Source organism: Bombus flavifrons, chromosome 4 (assembly GCF_040668555.2).
Source record: "Bombus flavifrons isolate JBK064 chromosome 4, iyBomFlav1_principal, whole genome shotgun sequence".
NCBI classification, from domain to species: domain Eukaryota; kingdom Metazoa; phylum Arthropoda; class Insecta; order Hymenoptera; family Apidae; genus Bombus; species Bombus flavifrons.
The window spans coordinates 9,891,291-9,906,470 of NC_138445.1; the positions used below are offsets into that span (position 1 = coordinate 9,891,291).

The window sequence follows — 15,180 nt, forward strand, 5'->3', positions numbered from 1 at the left end:
ATAAAGAAAATACCTGTATGTATACATATGTATATATATAATATATATATTTATTTACATTTAATATATTGTAAAAATGGAAAAACCTAAATAATTTTAAATGATATACATTATGTTAATTGAAATGAATGTTCTCAAACAACACATTATTGTTTAAAAACTTTAATTTCTAAATTGATAACAGTTTCCATGATATTCTGGCGCTTCTTTCTCTTTTGATGCGATAAACGCCATAAAAATGCACTATTAAAACAGCGGTACTTTTAGTAATATAATTTCTTGTGTTTAATTTCTTACGTTTAAAAATTAATATATTTTTCTAAAATCATTTTTTCGTACTTTTTTAAGAGTATGAACACAAGTATATATTTATAAGTGTATAATACACTTGAATGACTCAACAGAAGTAGTTCTGGCATAGAGATGCATTGGAAACTGTTTGCCATGATTAGTTTCCATTGTCAGAATATCAAATTGATTCCTCCGTACCTAGAAAAGATACCTGTGCACTTCATTATACTTTACAACTAATTTAGAATTAAATGAGTATCAATTACCATTGATCAAAACGATCTGTACGAAGGAGGATAACGCGACGGTATACTTGTCTTAATGTGACGTGACAAATGTTCCCATCCTAAGATATTTGCAAGTTCTATACATTTCTCATCAACTTCTTTTAATGGGTTGTCTTCGTAATAACGCAACAATAATTTCAAATAGCGACCATAATGATTATTAATGTGAGCATGCCACAGTGAGAGAGTAATGACCTGCAAGTAAAGAAGTATTCTGTTTTTACATATAGCTTCTTTAAATAAATAATAATAATTGTTAAATAACAGTAACCATATTTCAAAATTTCTTGCCTTAATGTCAGTTGGTTCAGCGAATTTTTGTACTTCTTGCCAGTGATGTGTTACACTCTCTAATAAATGTTCATATGACTGACGATCTCCCTCTCCTTTTTTTGCACTATGTACGTACAATCGCGCTAATGCACATCCTTTCTTTACTAATGCTTTTATCAAGCTAAGTTTCTGTTTCTCCATAGTGGTTCTAATTTTTGCTGCATCGTCACGTTGATCGCTTTTTAAGCCATAATAGGCTAAGAGCTTATCTTGATCAATATTTGTAATCACTGCATCTGCGACAGTTATTATTTGATTTGCTAGAGAAACAGATTCTTCTGAAATGTCATCGTGTGGTACATGACGTCGAGCTTCAGGTGAGTCCAAAGAAATCAGCATGGCAGTGTGAACAGGCAGATGGTCAGAGAAGAGATTCTTTAATTCTCCATAGAGTAGATTTGCATATTCTCCAGGTTCTATTAGTAATAATACCAAATTAATTATATTTTCAAATAATAATATAAAAATGTGGACATATGCTTGCATTAAAAACAATAGGACAGGTTTTGTATAAACTTGTTTGAAATGAATTATTCTAATGTACATATACGTTTATGTTTGTGTTGAAATTATGTTGTTAAGTGATATATATATTATTACTAATAATTTCTTTTGAACATCACAAAAGAAAAGATAAATTATAGTAAATTATTTGTTATGCATATTACATAGTCGTGCATTGGAGTAAAACAAATGGCTATAAGAAAATTCGATAATCATCTAAACGGAACTGAACAGGGTTTCAAATCAAATTTTGGAGTAACGTTTTATTGCACTCTAATGAACTTACTCGTAGAAGGCGCTATTTGTTGAATTGAAACCGGAAAGAAAAACAAGATATTTATATGATGCTAAACCTTACACAATATGTAATTATATATAATCAATATTAGATGAGTGAAAAATCTGATTACCCAGCTTTGTAAGCCAACTGCATTTGAAATCCCTGAGTGCTTCATTGTATTCATCCCACTTAGTAGTTTTTTCTTTGTTTGATGAATGATAGGGACTACTGCTACTACTGCTGCTACTAGATTTTTTGTTTGGTTCAGATAAAATATATTTAAACGTATGGAAATCCACCTTCCTTCCATTATCATCTTTGCAGAAGGTCAATGTACCCTGTAAGTAACTAGCATTTCCTAAGGCAGCACCTCTGGAAACTCTTTAAAATGAAATAGAAATTTCGTTTTCTTTCAAACAGATTAATATTGCCTAAGAATCTCGCTACAACAAAATGTTATAAACGGAATCAAACGTGAAGGTAACAAATTAAGGTAAAAAGGAAGTGTATAGCATTTTTATGTTTAAAAAAGCATACATAAAGCATTATATCTAAAATATTATGTGTATATAAAGCAAAACCACTATGTAAAATTTATTAAAAAATCTTCTAATATGCACAGATACACATATTGATCTAAATATTCAGATCTAAAATGTAAGCAAGAAATAAAATATTTTTAAATAGTAAAGCATGTAAATTCACGAAACTAAATAAAAATGTTGATGCAATGAAGTAATGCATAAAATAGAAGTATATCTATTAAAGAAAAATCTGCTTTAATTAATGTTATTTTTAATTAGAAGCATGTAAATGTTTAAAAATGTTTACAGAAAGAATGCTATAGACTTACTTGTTTTCAGCGCTGCAGTGCGGAACGAAAAAAAAAAGAAAATTTTCTTAGTAATACTTTAGAAACAGTTGATTAATAAAAAAAAATATAAAACAATTTTTCACAAATTATCTGATCTAACATTTTTTGAACGTACACATCTTGCATATATACTACATCTTACATTCATGCACCAATTTTTATTTGCATAAAGAAATAATATATGTACTGCTACATGCAAAATGAATGTAAAATAATCTTAGGAAGGAATATAAGCTATGCGTGAATAAACTTTAAAATAATTATATATTTTCTTTAACATCATAGTAAATAATAATCCTTGTCATATATAGTATTTAAAAAAAAATATTATGCTTCAAATAAAATACTTACTTGTTTTCATTCGATAAAGGAGCAATATACAAAGGAAGAATGTGGCCAGGTGGGACTGAAGCTGCTATCATTTTCTTGCCACCAATGATGGCTTGTGACTGACTGGCATATACATCTAGACTAATTGGATTACTTAGCGTGTGACTTAAAAGGAACGGCATTTCCGTTAATCTATCAAGTAAATCTTTCTTTTCATGACGTACATGTATTTTCAAAGTATAATCGCCTTTCTCTAATTTTTGATTAGCATACTGTAATAAAAAATAGCATTATTTCCTCATTGTTTCATATTAATATACTCGTTCTTACTTTGGATGGGTACGCATCTCCACAACAAATAAGTTGTTTATTAGTATCATAAATCATCCACATCTGACTATCATATTCACTTTCATATAATAAATCGCTAAGCAGCGCGGCATTTGGAGTTACTTCAGTCGCCTTCGCACAGTGGAACGTATATGTTAATTGCAATTCATAAATTTGTCGTGAAGGAGGAATAATATCTCGGTCTCGTAAAGGAGCGATCTTTGCGTCAGTGGGTCTGTAATATTAGGATAGAAAATAGAACTACATTAATTCATTTTCATTGATATACATCGTGTGCAACACTGTTAGTTTACGTACTTCAATATTTGTACGGATGATTTAAGGCAAATACTGGGCACTACTTCTTCGTTTCTAAGAGAACTTCGCACTTCTAAGCGATTTATTCCATCTCCAGATTGCATTGTAAGATTCCCATTTATGATATGAACACCATGAAATTCAATGAAGTAATCCACTAACATGTCACCTATGTTTGCCCAATATTTCGCGATGACCACTTCTAAGATCAATCCTCCCTATGAATAAAATATGTTTCTTATTCGATAATACTTACACCTAAATTTTTGTTTGATAATACTAAACGTTTTGTTAAAATGTATAAAGAGAATTAATAATACCTGAACAGCAAATGGATGAACAATTTCTGATTGAGAAGTAACAGTGAACAACTTATTAACTTCAAGAGTTTTACAGGACAAACGTGGTTTCAGTTGAACGCTATGAATCACAAATCTTCCAGTTTTATCTTTTTCTGTGCTCTTCAATCTAACCACTGAATTGAATTATATTAAAACATTCATTTTATGTGTTCAATATTGTACATATGAAATAAATATTGCTGAAAATGCATACCCGCCCATGTTGCATCTTCAGGAACGAGAATAAAATGTCGACGAATTGTATTCGGTTTAAATAAGACATTTGTATATGCTAAGTCTGGAAGAACCGCAGTTTTTGGCAGTGTTTGTGGCTGCACTACAGTTATTGGTATTTGGAACACTGGTCCTTTTGCAACGTCTGTTACATCATACGCTCGTACACTATAAATGACAATTAGTACTGATATTACACATTATTAATATAAAAAAAATATGTTAGTCCGAACGTATTTACCTAGTTGTATGAACACCTTCGGGTAAATTAAATCCATCAATTTTAATAGCAAATGCACGAACCATATTCATTAAATCAAGATGCGTTGGAAAATGTACCCAAGGTGCATCACATACCAAAGTTAATTTCAAATTGAAAGCAATTTTAACTGCGGGGTCTATAAAGTATCCAAGTATTATAATAAATCACATCCAACTAAGACATATAGTATTACAATAACATATGTAAAATCATACCAGTATTTTCGCTATTAAGAAATACAGGTTCAACGTTAATAGCATAATCTTTTGATCGATCAATAACACCGCTTCTCATGTGGATTCCTTTGGCGTTATTTGGACCACAGTTAATGGTAAATCTTATATCCCTTTCAGGTACGTTATTGTAAGTAAGAAGATTATCGAATGCACGCTCGACTTGTAATAGCCCTGACCCTTGTGCAAAAGGGTCTAGATTTTGTATATATAGAGCTGTATTTTCAAGCGCTCTTTTTATGCTATATGGAGAAAGAGGATAACCTTTGGCAAGAAGTCCTGACATAAGTAGTGCTGTAATACAAGTACCATATTAAAATATACTTCTTTTCATTATAGTAACATGAACTTTATATTTTAGAAATGTCGATATATACCAATAGCTCCAGTAACATGAGGAGCAGCCATGCTTGTGCCATTCATGAGTTGACTTTTTCTTAATGTAAAATTGGGAACACTAGTTATGGCTCCTCCTGGAGCACATACGGTAATTCCGGCTCCACCATCGATCATTGGACCTCGAGATGACCACGTGTATGACATGCCTGGCATTTTTTCTCTTAAAGAATATTCAGCTACCATCATATCAGGAGAAACATAGGCACCAACACTAATCACACTGTTAGTACTAATATCTGGCGGTGTTCCTATATGATTTTAAAATGGATGGGATGTACTAGATGTTAATGTTTCGAGTATATATTTAAAATTTTCGAATGTTCTTTCAACTAACCAATAGTACACAAAGCTGGTCCACGATTACCAGCAGATGCTACCCATGTTACACCAAATTTATCGATAACCTCATTCATTAATTCTCCTATTCTCCCAGTGTTAGACCAATGAGGATGTTCTCCATAACTCATATTAATTACATGTATTTTCTCTTTGTGTTTCATTACATGTATCATTGCACGTATTATTGCAGTTCCTGTTTCCATTGTACCGATGCGGCCATCTCCGACACCTAATGAAATAATTTGAGCACCAGGAGCTACACCATTTGATTCAGGATTATCAGGAAAATACGCTGCTGCAATTGAAGCTACGTGCGTTCCGTGACTTGCTACAATATAACGAGATTAATTGTAGCTACGAAAACGAAATAAAATAATGAATTGAATCTCATTAATACCTACAGCATAAACCAGCGATTTCTAACGTATTTCCGTCGTCGTGAACATTAATACTAATATTCAATTGATCTTCTGGTATAAGGGGTGCATATTCCCTTGTTAAAGTGTATTCGCCTAGAAAGACACCAGCTTCTAAGTTACCTTCTTCAGAAGTGTCAATGCATGCTCTATAACAGAATATAAACAATTAAGTCAAATAGCAATGTTTATAAAGGAAATATTTTAATCGAAACCTTAAATATCTTGCATATATCTTTACCTCCAAACTTCACCATCATGAAAAACAATACAGTCATAAGTAGGTCCTACATCAGAGTATTTTTTCTCCAGGTTATTTAATATTTCAACTCTAGCTTCAAGTTCTTCTTTTTCTAGCCTTTCTTTTAAACTGTTTACTTGTGGATTCTTTGCTTCAAATTCCTATGTACAATAGTTGAGTAACGTAAAAATCAAGTTGCTTCTTATTTATTGGAAAATTACATATCCATAAAATATTTGCTTATATCTTAATTAAAATCATTTTCTTGTTTCTAAGCACACTATTAAAAAATATAAAAGAACGTTACATGATATTATGCAACGAATCAATGCCTTTACAATAGATCGAACTGCCAATTATAAATATAGCATTAGATACAGATCACTGTGACACATTGTGAAACTGGCCTCATTTGATTGCATGGTTCAACATATCCACAACAACCCTATCTTTGGATCACATGGTCTAAAAGCCTATTTACATTTTTGTTCTTAAATATTTGATGCTTTTAATCTGAGAGTCAATTTAAAGATATCAAATTTTAATAAATAAATAAAATTGAAATGAAAGTTTCTTATTTCTGTGTGTATCATATGCAATCAAAATGCAATTATTAATTTATTTACTTGTAATTGCCTAGATGCTTCTGCAAGTGCAGATTTTTGACATGTGTCCCATGATCGTTTTTTTCTTTCTAATAATACTCTTTCTCTTAATTTTCCTGGGTATAGTGAATACAAATTTTTTACTCCTATGTGATACTGTCCAGAAGGATTTTTCCAGTTGGATGGAACCTGAGAGAAAAATAATTTTCTTTTACTGTTATGTGTATCTAGTGAGCACTATTAATTTCAGACATTATTTGACATGTACCTTTAATTTACGACCAGTTATCCCTATTATATATCCATCAGGTGCTTGTACAATTTTGCTGGTATCCACATCTCCTGCTCCACTGCAGTCATATCTTTCAATAATTTTTGGCTTCCCATCTGAAGTTTCCTATATTAAATGTATTTGTTATAAAATAGAGCATTTTATTTAAATTTAATTTTACTCCTTTGTTCAAGAAAATTCTGTTGTATTATCATTTCACAAATATCATACAAGAAAGGCTGATTCAAATTTATAAATTTTAATAGCAAGGAGGAATGACTAATGTATTTCATTTTAGTATTTAATCACCTATAATCCCATGGTAAACAATGTTCACGTTAATTGTTAATTTACAACAAAATTGACACAAAATAGCAATCAATGATTATATTACAATGTAACAAAAATCTTCGAGATTGAAGTAATTACAAAATAAAGATAAAGGAAAAGATGAATAAATTTAAATTACTAATTTCACATAAAATTATTCAAAGACTTCCACTTTGTATACAAAGAAAACACAAAGAAATTTATAAGAAACAAAAGGAATTCAGCAAGCCAAGACTTTTGACAATATATATTACTGCCAGAAATAAAATTATGATATTTGTTCAAAATTTAAAAATGAAAGAAAAGTGGAAGAAAAAGCAGGGACTTGAACAATCGCGAGGCGTGTCTATATAAAAGCTTCACTTACCTGCATACCAGGAGCCCCAGGATCAATCCCTGAATCGAAAATTGCAATGATGACTCCTCTTCCATCATATTCAGGATATTTTGCAAGAAATTGAGTGACACCAGTTTCTTTTTTAGGTAAAAGACCCCAAACAGGAAAATTACAATCAATGACCTCTGCCATATTTCAAATGCCACTGCCACTGCAACTCCAGAAAAACTACTTGAGATGTTTCCTTTGTACTGCCACAGCCTTATATATCAATCAAAAAACAGCATCTGCGCCTGCGTGAGTACTCACAGAAAATGTTGAGGTTAAGTTATCGGCCCACGATACATCAGATCAAACATGGATCAAACAGACAATAAGAAACAAAATTTGTGAAACGTTTGCGTTATGGTGTTCAGAGAGCAGCACCAACATTACGTCAATAATTAAATAAAATAGCGCTTCAAGTATCGCAAATTTCGCGATAAAAGGTGATGATGTAAGAGGTTATGTCTTTTAATTATAGAAACCTGAAAATGACATATTTGTGGCGATTGAACATCTTCTTACCTACTAGATATTATCATGACGTTAGTCTGTGACAAGTTGATAGGGAAGTAATGTAAATATCTCCATGACATGTGCAATGTTGAAGCATGGTTGTCACTCCGCGAAAGATGAAACAGGTTGCCTTCTTCGTGATTTGTATAATATTAGGTAAATGTTGTTGCTTTCTAGCAAGCAGTTAATATTTCTTTACAGTTGTGAGCACTTGCCCTTGAATGATAAAATCAATGTCATATACTTATCTTCTTGCAGTGTTAGGATTTTACAGAACATTAGTTAATCCAGAAGATGAACAATCTTTCGCCCGACTTCATCCAAGAGATCGTAAATCTCGTCTAGAAGATGTAAATGAGATTGAAAATGTCAATGAAAAAATTCAAGAGGCTGAAGAAAATGTACGTTACACTGATATCAAAGATATTGAAGAAGCAAAAATACGAATTCGTGAATTAGAGGGCAAACTGCAACATCTTGAAGCTAAAATTGAGAACAAAGTATCAAAGGACTTTCCAACAGTCAAATTTCTTAACTATAAGAATCGAAAGAGGATATTGGTGACAGGTGGAGCTGGCTTTGTAGGATCACATTTGGTCGACCGTTTAATGCTTGCTGGCCATGAAGTAATAGTTGTAGATAATTTTTTTACTGGCAGGAAACGTAATGTTGAACATTGGGTTGGCCATGAAAATTTTGAGCTTGTTCACCATGACATTGTTAGACCTCTATATTTAGAAGTTGATGAAATATATCACCTTGCTAGCCCAGCTAGTCCACCACATTACATGCTTAATCCAGTTAAAACAATAAAAACAAATACATTAGGTACAATAAATATCTTAGGTATGTAAACACTGTGTCAACTTAGAGCATCGAAAATCTTACTTAAGTAGTCAGTAAACATAATTATCCAATTATATCAGGTCTTGCAAAAAGGGTAGGAGCAAGAGTTTTAATTGCTAGCACATCTGAAGTTTATGGAGATCCTAATGAACATCCTCAATCAGAAACTTATTGGGGACATGTGAATCCTATAGGTATATATGAAAATAATTGCAACTGTATTTGTTTAATAAAATGTAAGATAGTAAAATAAAAATTAAATATATGATTTTCATAGGTCCAAGAGCTTGTTACGACGAAGGAAAACGCGTAGCAGAAACATTAAGCTATGCATATATGAGACAAGAAGGCATCTCCGTGCGTGTTGCTCGAATTTTTAATACATTTGGGCCAAGGATGCACATGAATGATGGTCGAGTAGTTTCGAACTTTATTCTACAAGCGTTACAGAATGACTCGATTACGATATACGGTAGCGGAAAACAGACGCGATCTTTTCAATATGTATCCGACTTAGTCGATGGATTAGTTGCTCTAATGGCGTCTAATTACACTCAACCAATAAACATTGGAAATCCTGTCGAACATACAATAGAAGGTAAATATGGTATTGTCAAATACTTTTAGAAAAATTGATCGAATATTTTATAGAAAATTTACAGCGAGTCAATTGTAATTGATTACAGAATTTGCCCTTATAATAAAGGATCTAGTTGGTACTAATAGTAAGATAGTCGAACTTGCCGCGGTCGAAGATGATCCACAACGAAGGAGACCCGATATTACTAGAGCTAAGAAGTATTTGAATTGGGAACCGAAGGTTCCTTTAGCCGAAGGACTTAAAAAGACGATAATGTATTTCGCTAAAGAATTACAGAGGACGAAGCACTCTCAGAAAACTAGTATAAAACAATCTTCCTACAAAAACGATCACGATATAGTGGAGCAACTTTAGAAAACAAAATATCAATATGATTAATTTTTCCACTTCTAAAAAAGTGGTTTTGGAAAGTGCCATTATGCTATGGACCACTACGTGCCAAAAAATTCCCCGTCCAAATTGAATTTTTTATAATTTAGAATATCAACGAATACGTATTCTTAATTTAAAATGGAAGAAAAGAATCGTTCGTCTTTATGCAATCGGTATTTATTTTAACTCTGTTAAGATATTTATCTATTTACAATGTTCCATACAGAATTTTATTTATTAATCGTATATAATAGTAATCAATAGTATTCAGTTCAAATACTGAATGCTTTAAAAGCATACTACTTTATTCGTGATAGAACGAAGCGATCAATTTATTGTATAGTTCTCGAAATTCTTTATCTAATGATTGTTTGTGTGGTGGTGGTGCTAGGGGAAATTACCAATATCCTTTTTCCCTGTGTGAAATATTAGGCTAAATTGACAATTTTAAATGATAGTACTCTAAATTTACTTAATATTTCTATATAATCGATTTCCCTTCAGCTGTACATGTCTCTATCATCAAATTTTCGTGATGTATAATAGTGATATTAATCAATGTGCACTTGTAATTACTTAACAAATTTTTCTGTCACAAAACTTTTTACCATAGACTCAAAATGTGTTTATAAGGTTTCTCGAATGTTCTTTAAACCACAGCGCTTGAACGTTTGTAATATACTAGTAGTCGTATCGTGTGATACATACACGGTGTAAATGTACTGTAATATTGTACTGTAATATTTCGTGAGTATGTAAACAGGAAAGTAATTTTATACTGTACGAAATAATGTATTGTACACGAGTTTAAGCGAGTAAAACACTTTTTGTAAAGACATCCTTGTTTCGTCTGGACGACTCACGTGTTTAATTCATACACGAGTAACGATCCCACGGTGTAGAAGGAAATATAAAATTAATGCTTGCTTCATAACATGCGTCTAACTATGTATCAAACGATCATGATCACTTCGTGCGACCATAATCTACGTCCATCTCATTTTGTAAGAAGAATTTTCAACGATCGCGTCGCGGGTATACACATTGTTGCATAACGAGTCGGGTGATTCTTCTTGTCCGGTTGCGCTCCAACTAGATAATATTATAATTCCGATAAGCGTGACCACTTGCTGAAAACGCATTCCACGGCGAGATTGAAGAATCGCCCGCGTCATTTATAGTGCATTTGAAGGGCCGATTGCTCGTAATGGGTGTCGCGTGGGCCCTGACAGGGCGCACGTGGTCGTCCTGTCTCGAAGACAGGAAAGAGAGGAATGGCCAGCCAACGATTGAAAGAAGAAAAGAGAGGAACGAACAGATTGGCAAGAGCAAGGGGCTGGTAAGACTCGGTAATTCTTAACGATAATCATCGCATCCGGGATATGCCGTGGCTTTGTCGTCGCGGATGAAAACGCCGCAAGGGTGAAGATGACCTAATCGTTGAGGAGACAGGCCGCTAACGACTCCGGCCACGGAGGAAATAAGGCGGATAGAGGCCTCCTCCTTCTCCTCCTCTTCCTATACTTTCGCGCGACGGTTACGCTTCGTTTTAATCAAGCCGCACAGTTTAATTTCACGCGGGCGTCAGCTTTGTATAAATAGCCAGATGATGGCTACGATGATGAGTACTTGGAACAGATTGCCAGCAGCGTCAACGTTTCTTTTTCCCTCGTCTTCTTTTCGATTGAAACGACCAGTCCATCAAAAAATGCGTCACAACGAATAAATAGTACACGTTAATGAGGCAAAGGGGATGTACCACCGTGTAATCGACGAACTTCAACGACTTCCTGTCTGCGGAGCCCGAAGGAACAGGTGACCTAATTCAGTGTAAAGTAACTCTTGCTGTCTATCCGCCGGTGGTCCGCTAGTAATTCGATCTATCTATCGGTAAATGAGACGGGCAGCACTCGTCTAACGTGGGATTAGCACGTGAGCAGCCTAGTACTTTTTAGCTTCGATCGAGTAGGATGAAGGGGATGTTTCGATTGGGGTGAAGATGAATGGCTCGATTCGATTAACCAATACAACACGACTCACTTTATAAAGTGGCTTTACACTATACAAAAAGCAGGATAACTAATATAAAATATAACTAATATAAATATAATATAAAGAAACGAAAGAAAAAGAAGAAGAGAACAAATAACGTACAAGGGTACTGCCAGATAGGATTAAAAACGAAAACCCAAACCACTCGACGCTGAATCGCGAGTTTCTGACTGAACGTATTCATTGCAGATCTCGACAGTTCATTCTCGTCTCCTGCAAATGTATTCTATTCTTATGGAAAGAAAGTGAAACGAACGTTGAGATGAACATGCCAGATACCCCCGATGGAAGTTCGCACGCTCTCTGGTCAGGTAGGGAAGAAAGAGAGGAAAGCGAGGGTAAATTATTGATGAAAAACAGGAATTCGTCGCGATGCGATGGGACGACCGATCGGAAGTTTTCACGTGAAATTTGCATTGCGGATTTAACATGCACGTTACTCGGCAGCCGTTCATCTCTACTTTGTCCCTGCATTATGTATGACGCACACAGCAAGCTCCTCGAGCTGCAGCTCTGTTACGGATTCGAAAGTGTAGCAGACTACTCGACACACATTCCCCTGTCTAACCTACCCCGTCCTTATCTCGTGTACTACCTTTTAACGTACTATCAGCCAACATTCTTGCATCCTCGTGGTTAATGATAAAAGCAAGAGTTTCCCCGGGTGAGAATGTCTCGACGAACGACACCGGGACATTGGGTTTTCCAATAAACTTCTGGGAACTCGGCTATGAAATACTCGTTGTAATATGTAGGTGCTGTTTCATGGAGTTCTGAATAGAAAAATTAACAATGAGAATCCTGCGAATGTACAATTTTATTCATGAGAATCATTGCACGTAGCAACTTGGAGTGATACATTCTTTACATTCTAAAGATTCTTCCTCTTGGAATCATAGAGAACGATTCCATTATAGTGTATATTATAGTGTATATTATAGTGTGTATCGTGATTGAAATATTACACTAGTTGATCTTGAAACCACCTTGACATTCCCATCAATTAGCAATTTTTCTTGAATCTTGAATTGATCTCTTCAGGCTCTTGACAGATCTCATTACATATATACCGGGATATCGTCCATCAAAATACGCATTGATGACATAATTATGATGCGTCTATAATCTTAATAAATCCATTGAAATATCCTGTTAACACATTGATGTTTTCAAACGTTCATCAGGATCAAAGCGATCAAGTAGTTTTCAAGCGGCTCGTGTAATTATCCAATAACAAACGTGTCCTAAGCATCATTATTACGTACCATAGGGACACGTTTACGCATGATCTACGAGACTTTAATTATGCCTCCGGGGAATCGAAAAGGAATAGACGCGTTAGACGAAAGCGGTCGCGTGAGCAGCTGCCTGTCAGGTCGTTGTGACTCCAATAGAACAGAATAATTATGTGGCAGGTCGGAACGAGTCGCTTAGTTGCTCGTTTTTGACCAAACTCGTGAACTTACCAGAAGAAGATCGCTGACTGTTTGCGCTCACGCTGCACGAAACGTGCACATACAATCATAACAATCGTGATGGAATTACATACTAAAGTGATAAGTATTATTCCTTTTCGATGAGAATGAAACTTCTTGGTATCAGTTATTCAGATATTTCCATCTCTGTAGGTTCCCCTTGGAAACTTTTACTCGTCCGATAATAATGGGTTGTCGCAGTGAATGCGAGGGGAACTGTGCTGCTTCGATCGTGTATTCTAACTAGCGAAGCTAAAGTGTAATTTAATATAGGAGACTCAGGCCAAAATTTATAGTTCAACGTGCATCCTTTGTACATCAGAACGTCCACCAATTTCCCGAAATTTCTATGTTCGGTTTGATTATTTTCGAGTGACACTCTGGATTGCAATCGAATACACAGCAACTCGAAGTTTAGGTACTTCTCTTTACTTTGCGTTCCAGCGTTTGTACATCGAAGCATTTATAAATCAAATTTATCACGGTTTCCACTTTCAAGCAGCAAAACTGTTCTCAAAATCGCAATCGACTGCAGAAACGTTAACGTTCGGTCTCGCGTATAAGTTTGCCCTTTCACGGTATATTTCGTCGGTTTCCCCACCTGAAGAGGAAGAGGCCTGAGCGTGCAGCTTCTACGAAAACGCATAAACATTTCACCTGGACCGCCCACTCGAACCAGTCTCCGCAATATCGCAAATATTCTGGCGCCATCGAGTTTCGAGCCTCGAGTCTAAATAAATAGCCGATCGACGAAGACTTAGTTATGCATGCGACTCGGTCAAAGCGAGTACGATGCCCAGTGTGTTCGGCTGGCTGAATACTTGAGAACGACGGCTGGCCGGTCTGAACAAGTGGCCTCTGCCTTTTCGATGGCCGACGAGAGCTATGATTTGTTTCTCGCGAGACGACACGCGGATAGACTGTTGAAGGAAGGTCCAAGACGAGTGGCAAAAAGAGGAGAATGATTTCAGCAACGTCGAGTGTTTAAGGGTGCCGGACTCTGGAGGAGCTTAAGCACTTCCTAAGTTTTGATTACAGTCGACGTTGAGCTATAATTACTCGAGGTTAACGCGTTGCAGCTACTGACGCATACGTTGCGTCGTCTTAATTATTTAAGATTCAAGTTGTGGTTACAGTATGAGTATCCTGATATACATGTGACTGTTCTGAATGAAATATTTAACTATCTGTGCGAGTACACTCATAAGAATCTGTGTGCATATTTGATAGCTCTGACGTATTCGTTAAAACGACTGTTTAGCCTTAATTGCTCGACTCTTAGACAGACGCAAATGATGGGGATTTTGTCTTCGTGCATTTTTAAAGAGACAATCTGCGAGCAACGAGATTACGATGTTTCTAACGTGAAAATTATGCATTTTCTGGAAAAGAATGATCCCTGTTTTAATAGCAACGAAGAGCGTAACATAATTCTAAAAACTATTCTAGACCATAAAATCCTATCGAAGGAGATTGAAAAAAAAGAAGGAAACATGTTCAGCTAGGGATGAAAGACATTAACGAAAGACAGGAAGCGTACCCGTATCGAAGATAGCGCCTAGGTTAATATTTGCCATGGTCTGTTGTCGGCGCGCACGCCATAAGCGAGTCTAGAACACACGGGTCTAAATCCTGGTTAAAAGCACTGATAAGCTTTAGGGTGACACGCACTATGCAGGATTCTCCGAATTTCCCGTTATCAGCTAGGGTTTGGGATCGTT

At 35.0% G+C, this 15,180-nt stretch overlaps 2 protein-coding genes across 4 annotated transcripts; one reads left to right on the top strand and one right to left on the bottom strand.

Annotated features, from left to right (window-relative positions):
* Positions 1–32: 32 nt before the first annotated feature.
* LOC138179388 (tripeptidyl-peptidase 2) lies at positions 33–7,993 on the bottom strand. Of its 3 annotated transcripts, XM_069112117.1 has the most exons (20): positions 7,865–7,993; positions 7,586–7,783; positions 6,886–7,014; positions 6,639–6,806; positions 6,013–6,173; positions 5,757–5,920; positions 5,351–5,683; positions 4,995–5,264; positions 4,600–4,911; positions 4,364–4,520; positions 4,103–4,290; positions 3,868–4,022; positions 3,548–3,765; positions 3,230–3,464; positions 2,921–3,171; positions 2,549–2,560; positions 1,826–2,076; positions 870–1,327; positions 558–773; positions 33–489 (listed from the first exon to the last, which is right to left on the bottom strand). In XM_069112117.1, exons 2-19 carry the CDS (start codon positions 7,745–7,747, stop codon positions 564–566), a joined length of 3,834 nt encoding a protein of 1,277 aa, XP_068968218.1. In that variant the 5' UTR covers positions 7,748–7,783; positions 7,865–7,993; the 3' UTR covers positions 33–489; positions 558–563. The 3 variants fall into 3 exon arrangements, 2 of the variants coding, with proteins under 2 accessions (XP_068968218.1, XP_068968219.1); XM_069112118.1 differs by lacking the exons at positions 2,549–2,560; positions 7,865–7,993 and having other exon boundaries at positions 7,586–7,832; XR_011173025.1 differs by lacking the exons at positions 33–489; positions 558–773; positions 7,865–7,993 and having other exon boundaries at positions 1,187–1,327; positions 1,702–2,076; positions 7,586–7,836.
* A 134-nt stretch (positions 7,994–8,127) lies between these two features.
* On the top strand, positions 8,128–10,768 carry Uxs (UDP-xylose synthase). Its single transcript, XM_069112121.1, has 5 exons — positions 8,128–8,269; positions 8,372–8,959; positions 9,040–9,153; positions 9,237–9,557; positions 9,646–10,768. The coding sequence occupies exons 1-5, from the start codon at positions 8,209–8,211 to the stop codon at positions 9,912–9,914; spliced, it is 1,353 nt and encodes a 450-aa protein (XP_068968222.1). The 5' UTR covers positions 8,128–8,208; the 3' UTR covers positions 9,915–10,768.
* The last annotated feature ends 4,412 nt before the right edge of the window (positions 10,769–15,180 follow it).